The following is an 8947-nucleotide window of genomic DNA, read 5'->3' on the forward strand; positions in this document are numbered from 1 at the left end:
TTAGTTATTTTTTTATCTACATTTAATACTCCATGCAAGTGGCTAAAAATTGATGTGATGGAGAGAGAGTGAAAAAACTTAGAACTTTGATGGGATCTAAACAAGGCAAGCTGGACGGATCATGCCCAACCACGGGCGGCTCCCAGCCAGTACGTCGCCGGCCTCACCAGTAGCAGGCTAGCAGCACAGTGCCATATCGTACGTCCTGCCGTGCCGCTGCCAGCCGCCGGTCAATGCAGCCTGCGCCCTGCTCTGTCTGTCGACCTGTCTAATCCTATCAATGCAGACAAGCATATGTAGCTAGGCTGCCCGCGCTGCTGCTGCTGCTGGCCGTGGCTGGTCAATAAAATTCTGGGACTACATAGTAGAAATAGAAATTAGCGTCCGGAGTTAAACGAACCATCATTCGCACTAACCTGTGATGTACACCATTGTATAGAATGATAACCACACCATCTGTACAACCGGCCTGTATTTACCCCCAAAACTTGAAAATGCTGATAGGATCTTCCAGGTACCTGCCAACAATAATCTGAGGCTTTTCTCTTAGAAGATGGACATGCAAGGAGTAACCCGCAGACAGGATGGCAATTTACTATGAACCAATCTTTTTTTAAAGCTTTTCTTCACATGGCAAACTCGTTAGTAGTGGTTCGTCGGTTAGAGCATCTCCGAGAGACATTTAAACTCCACGCTCCATATCTTCATTTAGCTAGCCACTCCATAAAAATTGTCTCTTAGAGATGCTCTTAAGCCCTGTTCGCTTGAACTTATAGTATTTTTCTCTTACAACAAATCAGCAAACAGTATTTTTCAGCCTGGCTTTTCAACGAAGCCAATAGGTTTTGAAAGTTTTGAAATGAACACTGAGTATGAGTATGAGTATACTCCACCTTTGAGAGTTTTGAAATGAACACTGAGCTGATCTCTGCATGATCTTCCGTCCAAGATTCCAAATGCCATCTTTGACCTCCACTTATTTTCCCACCAGAAATTAAATTCCCACATTACAATATCTCATTTAGCTCGGGCTTTCCAAAAATGCTCAGACTTGCCCTGAATTTTACGACTAAAATTACCCGAATACATTGACAAATGTCGTAGGATGCCACTGCTCACCTGGTTGATGCGATGACACCTTAAGAACAGGCTATTGCAACATCTGATATCCTTTTTTGGAAAGGATCACCGGAGGATGAACTATCCCCACCTGAATTTCATTACCATAGATTCTGACAAAAGACGGTAATGGTAGTTATATTGTTAGGTTATAAGCCCAAGGTTACAAAGCAAGAAGGCCCAGAAAGAGAGTACAAACAGCAACACAACACAACACCACGTACAAAGAGAAGAACAACCACTAACAACCACAAGGAAAAAAAACAAAGCCACAACGTACTCCTAGACGGAGGCAAGTCAATGATCGCCGAACATTGCGCCACCAACAATTAAAGCTCCGTTGAACTTCATTCCACAGGCGACTTTAAGACACTGATTCATGATGACAAACCACGGCCGTGATATATACTGAGTACTAAATCTTGTTAGATGTCCTAGTTGTGAACTAATGATAGATCCTGTGTTTTAAGCTATAATAATATCTAACAATTGGTCGCCAGAGCCATACTAGTTCCTTTTAGGATCCTATAATTCTACCGAACAAAGTTGCCTGCCCAATTTTTGACAACCCTCTATTCAAGTAAATTACCCCAAATTCCCAACACAATTTTTCCATTTATGAACTTTTGGATATACAATACTGTATTAATTCTATAACCACCTCACGCTGGCTCTGCATGGGACTAGCTTGTTGCAGGAGCGGGTTTTTCCAATGCACACGTGACAACGTACGTGAATTGTCAGAAAAAACTTTTTAAATCTGTCGTTTAGAGATGGTCAAGGGAAACTTGTGCTAAAAGGCATCTCGTGTGTCACGCAGCTACGACATTTGCATTTGTCAAATAGCCCCGCCCTGTGCAGAAAAAGACTCCTTTTTGAAGGGCTCTATTTTGTGGTCGCCTACAAGAGAGAGGACCTAATAGTTGGGTAAAATTTGGCCTCACATGACATTAGGTTATTACTCCTTAAAAGCAACTTTAGTAGTATCGTCAAAATATCTGTCGTTTGACTAATATTATAAAAAAACATCTATATTTAAGATATCAAATAAATGTTATTAAATTTGTTATGGAATATATTTTCATTGTATACTAATTTGATGCTATAGATATTGATATGTATTTTATAAGTTTAGTTAAATTTTAAATAGTTTGATTAAGAAAAGAACTAGAGTTGTATCCTTTTGGAACATATACTTCTTCTAAAATATAAATCGCTTTGAGTTTTGGTACATCCATTTTGCTATGTATCTAGATATAATATATGTCTAGATACATAGCAAATTCTATGTACTAGAGAAGTCCAAAGTGACTTATAATTTAGAACGGATGGAGTACCTAGTAGTATTTATTTGTAAAAAAAGTTATACTATTCATTTCATATAGCAAATAGCCAAATATTAACGCTGGTCGCCTACATTTGCTTTGAAGATTTCACAAGCGATTGGCTTTTGTTTTTCTTTTTCGTCCGAGATGTGAAGGGCTTTGCTACGTTGCTAGGACAGAATAAGATGCTGCCATTTTCCATTTGACATGAAATTTGTCAGTACAATACAGTGTATTATCTGTATTTTCTCCGATTTCAAATGTGTCATTCCAGTGTTTTTTTTATAGGAACTCATTCCAGTGTTTTTACGAAGATACAGAGTGTTTGTTTTAGAGAAATACGAGTGCTGTGTGTCGGCCCGTAATCCAGCATGACCCACAAGCCCAGTTCCGAACTGGGCCAGGCCCATTTGGTGGTCATCAGGCGCGCATCATCCTCTCAGGTCAGGCCTCACAGCCTCGAGTCCTCGTGCTCTCCGCCGGCTGCATCCATTCCACGCTGCTCAGCGCTCACCGGTAGAAGTGGAAGTGGAAGCATTCCAATTCCAACGGGGGAATGGCGGCTGAGGGGAAGAGGAAGGGCGTCCCGGCGCTAGGGTGGTGGCTGATGCTGGTCGGCTCCCTCCGCCTCGCCTCCGTCTGGTTCGGCTTCTTCGACATCTGGGCGCTCCGCGTCGCCGTCTTCTCGCAGACGGAGAGTGAGTGCCCCCCTCGCATTCTCCCTCTCCCCTCCCGCTTCACTTCTTCCCCCCTCTGCCTCTCGTTCGCCTGGACAGGGTCGATCCGTGTGGGGGGGGTACGGATCTCATCTCACCCGGTCGCGGTTATAGCCTGATCTGTGCCGCGCCTTCTTGATGAAGGTTTGGAGATCCAAAAAAGGAGGCCTCTGTGTCTCCTTCCCGCGGGATTCGTGAGTTTGAGCTTCGCGAGTATTCCGAGTGGAGTCCACTGGTGGACCCTTCAGAAAAGCCAGTACGACTGACCAGGACTGAGAATGGTCTCTACCCTGATTTTTACTTGGTACTCTCTCCATTCCAAGTTATTTTTTTAGAAAGGACGGTAAAAGCTTTGCCGTAGATTTTATTAGACGATAGAAAAGAAAATGAAAACTGAATTTACAGAGACGACTTCATGAACCTGGACCTGCCCAACTGAAAAAAATAAAGACAACTGAACACAAACTGAAAACCGAGCCGAAAAAAAGGGGATGAAGGCAACACGGTCCTGAGAATAACTCTGTAAACGCAAAATGAAGACTTCTCTCTATTGCTGCCGTGATTGGCTGATAAGCCATGGCTGCTATTGGCTGATTCGTAATGGGAGGAAAGCACTGTTTTGACTGAAAAAACAAGGTGAAAAGTACGGATTATAAAACAAGCGAACAGGACCGCTGGGCTTCATCTTGCCTTGGTGCCATTGCCCTGCGGTGCTGGAGGATATCATCTTTGCATAAAATTGCAACCTGTCTTGGATTTGGAGCTTGTTGTTGGAAAGTTCTCCTATTTTTCTCTTTCCAAATGTTCCACCAAAAGTAGATTATAATTCCGTCGAAATTTCTTCTCCGACTTTTATCCACCTTTGTTCTGCATCTCCTCCAGAATTTATACAGTGACCCGGATGAGCTAACTGCGCTGAACTGCTGATATCCGTTGTAACAGTCCACTGTTTCACAAGCTCCCAGACTTCCTTCACAAACAGGCAGTCTTTCCAGAGGTGGGCTGGAGTTTCCAGATTATTTCTGCACAATTTGCAAACAGGGTCATCCGACCAACCTCATTTCATTAAATTGTTTGCCGTGAGGATCTTCTTGTGTAGCAAAGTCCAGGCGAAGAAGCGGCACTTTGGCTCAGCTTTCACCTTCCAAATTGGCGTTATTCTCATCTTAGTAAAGGTCCCCTCGAACTGAATTTTGTAGGCACTTTTGGTTGTGTACTCCCCACTTGGCGTCCAACGCCATTTTATGTCGTCCTCAACCTGATCGTCCAAAGATGTATCCTTGATTGCCTCCCATAGATTAACGAAGTCTGAGATCTCCTCCTGTGTGCTTGGAGGATAAATGTGGTTGATCCATTTGTTGTTGTGTAACGCTTTTTGTACCGTGATCTTTTTCCTGCGCATCTTCTTGAACAAGCTGGGCACAATCCTTTTTGCCGAAGTTCCATTTATCCATGATGATGACCAAAATAATGCTGTTTTACCATCTCCTATCTTTACTATGGTTGTGGCGTTGAAAAGTTCATGATCAGTTTTGTCGCAAGGGACTTCCAGATTACTCCAGGCTCTCTCCTTTTGCTTGCACCTATACCACAACCATCTTAATCGCAGAGCCCTTGTGAATCTTTCTAATTCCATGATGCCGATTTCGCCCTTTTCCTTTGGTAGACATGTAGTGGGCCAATTGATCAACGAATGGCCTCCGCTGACGTTTTCTGGTGTTTCGCCTCGCCATAGAAAACTGTGCCAGAGCCTATCAATTCTTTTGAGTACCCCTTTGTGCCCATGAAAAACTGTGAAATGGTAGATCGGTATCGATGATAGCACTGTTTTTACTAGAGTCTCCCTTCCAGCCGTTGTAAAAAATTTACCTTTCGAACCCGTTAATCTTGCTCCAACCTTGTCTATAAGCGGCTGCACCTCAATTTTCCTTAGCTTCCTGGTATGGAGTGGGAGCCCCAAATATTTTCCTGGGAAAGAACCGATTTTCCCCGGGAAATTGGTGATGAGAGCAGGGACCAAATCAGCCTGAAGATGTATTGGGAATATTTTCGTCTTGTTCATGTTAACCTTGAGACCTGAGCAATCTCCAAAGAAGTGTAGTATTTTCTGTAAACTGCTGAGCTCAGCTGCTGTTGGATTTGCAAATAGGGCTGCATCATCCGCATATAAAGAGCACCACAGCTTTGCCGCTTTGGGTAACACTGGTTGTAGAATGCCTTGATGCACCACTTTTTCTATTATTCTCTGTAGTGGATCAATGGCTATAATGAACAACAAAGGCGACAGCGGGTTGCCTTGTCTAAGGCCCCTAGCATGTGAGATACTCCGACTTGGCCTTCCATTTTTATGAGGATTTTGGATGATGAGGTCCCTAGTATTGCCGAAATCCAGTTCCGCCATTTTGTACTGAAGCCCAGAACGGTCAATACTTCCAGCAAATATGGCCATTCTATGGAATCAAATGCTTTGGAAATTCCAAATTATTCCTCATGCTGAATTACTAGTTCCTGGTTATGTGCCATCCTTTGTTAAAAACCTTGGCCTTTTATTACTAGTTTGATTAACAAAACATTGTTTATATGCAGTGACTGATGTTCATGGCCGTACTTTTGGTGTCTGGACTCTTCTGACCTGCACGCTGTGCTTCCTTTGTGCACTGAACCTAGAAAACAGGCCTCTGTATCTGGCCACCTTCCTATCGTTCATCTACGCTCTTGGTCATTTCCTCACGGAATACTTGATATACCACACCATGGCTGCAACAAATCTGAGCACAGTTGGCTTCTTTGCAGGTACTAAGCTTTCCTTGTGAGTGGACCATTGTTTTCATTCACCTTTTACAAATTAGTTCTTCAGAACCTAGTCAGCCTTTTTACTATCGCACTTGTTACAGTTACAGCTAGGTTGATTATCTGGTACTTTAATCGAAATATTCATTTGATGTCAGTACTTTACTTTTGCAGTTTTAACGATGCAATATAGCATTTATCAGTTCCAAGTTTCCAGCTTTCAATCTTGCAAAATAGCATTGGAGCTTATCATGCATGTTGCATGTGTAGCTTGACAAATGACTAGAATAGGTGGTAATTAGATCTGAAATCATGGAGTACTTGTAATGATGCTTCTTTTGTCTTGGTTGTTTGTTTAGCCACTCTGATCAGTTCTCTGATTTATTTATATAGGAACGTCAATCATATGGATGCTTCTTCAGTGGAATTCTCATGGGAATCCTCGATGTTCCCATGCCGTGAAGCAATCATGATTGATGCTTGGGCTGTTAGCTTGATGTAGTGTGGGCCTCTGGGGGAGGAAGGATGCCTGTAGGAAGCTTGCTGGGAAGCCACCTGATGGCTCTGCACCATTTGTACTTTATTTTTCATCATGTTATTTCCTTGCATTAGACATTGGTCCCACCACCATTTGTACTTTATTTTTCATCATGTTATTTCCTTGCATTAGACATTGGTCCCACTAATTATGGAATGAAGTTAGGAACATTTCTGCTACTGGGTAGGGAATGATATTTTTTGAACACTGTGAACTGCGACTGAATCATGTAGCCAGGAGATGTAATATCGGGTTTGAGGAATCATGTAGGCTAATATCGGGTTTGAGCAATCATGTAGGCAGGAGCTGTAATATTAGGTTTGATAACATTCAGTCGTACTACCTGATAAACAGATAGCCAACCTGCCAGCTGTTGAGAGATAAGATACCAATAAGGTGGGTATAGACAAGAGATATGGGTGTATCATGTGCTGTTATTGCATTTGTACGAGCCAAGGGTGTGTAGTCTTTGATATTTTTCTCGTATTGATTGATGTTATATGTTCTGTTCATGAAATAACCTGTACAAGTACAGTACTGTCAATAAAACACGACAGCTTTGGAGGAGCCTTCATATGCCATATGTTTGATTTGTTTCTTATGATTTGTTTTTTTACTAGTCTCTGTTTCTTGTGGTTTGTTTTTTGTTTCTTATGATTTGTTTTCTAATGCTTGATGTCATGACGTGTTTATTCACGCACTCTCACTTGCGCCTTGGCCTAGTACGAATGACACCTGTAGTATTTGCTATCCTTTAAAAAAAAAATATTCGTCATTCTTCTCTCCTTTCTCTCAAACGTGAGAAGGGGTAGTGACTGATTAGTTGAATGGGGTTTTCAAGTTGTTCGGCAATAAATGTGAAAGGAAAGCTCCCTGGCGTCTTTTGCACTGTTTGACAATAACTTTTTGGAGGAGCCTATATATAGTTTTTTAGCAAAAGGAGCCTATATATTGTTGTATGTCACTGTAGGCAGTTTGCGGACCTCTATTATTGATGCAGATACACTCACTGAACCTCTTGAAGTCTTGGTACATTTTCCTATGGTAACTAACAGATACTAGAAAGTTTACCTTCTGTTAACTAAAGATCATCCCTCATCATCTGGGTTCTACTGTTATGCGTTCTAAGTCGCTCCTCTATTCTGCTGTTGGGGTGACACAGTTGAAGTAGATACATGGGTTAGTGCTAATGGTAAAAATGGAATGCATAGGGATTGGCATATACGTGATTCTATAACAGGCCACACGATACTGAGGCAACAAGGTTCAGATCTCTGCCACACTGATATATCTATACCATTAATCAATTTTATTAACAGTTTATTTCTACCAACTGCCATGCTACGATTGACGCTCATTGGTTGAACATTTTTTATGCTGCTGAATTATCTTTGTTGTAGTAAGCTTTTAATTCTCTACAGGCTGAGGATGATGATGACCTTGATCTTTTTGGGGATTAAACAGAGGAGGACAAGGAGGCTGCTAATGAGCACGCCGTTGTCAAGGCCTCTTCTAAAAAGAAAGAAAAAGGAGCGTACCCAGTGCAGAGAGCTCCCGCTCTGTGCGGGGTCTAGGGAAGGGTGTCAGTGGCGAGCCTTACCCTCGCCTGTGCAATGCGAGGAGACCGCGACTCGAACCCGGGACCTTCCAGTCACAGGCGGTAAGACTCTACCGCTTGTGCTGTCAAGGCCTCTTCTGAAAAGAAAGAAAGTATGCATAATTTTCAGTTAGGAGTGTTAACCTACATTGTTTCTTATAATCACTTGGAGTTTTTGAAGAAATTTGGTAGCCTATGAGCAATGCAGGATTTGCATGTTAAACTCATTTCTCTGAACTCGGGTGGCGTCCGGTTCCGACAACTCAGGCATGGCTGAATCTGCACCTGAGAATGAGCTAGTCATTGAGCCGGTTTTCGCTACCAAGAGGTCAAGATCAGTGGCTGAGTTTGAGCAACATGTAATTCCATACCATTAGATGTAATTGCACATCAGCATTCTCTTAAATCAGACACAAATCACATTTACCATAACCTTCAAAGAATAATTTTGTACCGTAATCCTTCTCTTCTTTGCTTCTTGACAATAGGTACTAGGAACATAGGCTGGCTCAGGACTATATAATGTGTCTATGTTGACACTTAGGTTGGTGACTCTATATAATTGTTGATTTTTTTGATACACAAGCAGCCCCAGTCACTATCATGTTCCGTGGGGGCTATAACAATTTGTGCTGACGGGGACAATTTATACTATATTTTGTTTAAAATTAATATTTTTTAACAGTTGTTTCATCAGTTGAATAATTTGTTTATTCCTTTTGTACTATCTGTGAGTATGGTTGCACTTACTTGGCTATAGATCAAAATAAATCTTTTTAATGAACTGAGCACTAAATATGGATGTGTTTTGAAATTAACGTGATGACTTGATTTCCACTCTGCTAGCCTTTACATGATGTAA

General features: G+C 41.9%; 1 protein-coding gene across 1 annotated transcript; it reads left to right on the top strand.

Annotated features, from left to right (window-relative positions):
• The first annotated feature begins 2915 nt into the window (after positions 1–2915).
• On the top strand, positions 2916–8687 carry LOC136505053 (ergosterol biosynthetic protein 28-like). Its single transcript, XM_066500135.1, has 3 exons — positions 2916–3142; positions 5747–5953; positions 6344–8687. The coding sequence occupies exons 1-3, from the start codon at positions 3001–3003 to the stop codon at positions 6421–6423; spliced, it is 429 nt and encodes a 142-aa protein (XP_066356232.1). The 5' UTR covers positions 2916–3000; the 3' UTR covers positions 6424–8687.
• Positions 8688–8947: the final 260 nt, after the last annotated feature.

The sequence above is a fragment of the Miscanthus floridulus genome, chromosome 14 (assembly GCF_019320115.1).
Source record: "Miscanthus floridulus cultivar M001 chromosome 14, ASM1932011v1, whole genome shotgun sequence".
Classification (NCBI taxonomy): Eukaryota; Viridiplantae; Streptophyta; class Magnoliopsida; order Poales; family Poaceae; genus Miscanthus; species Miscanthus floridulus.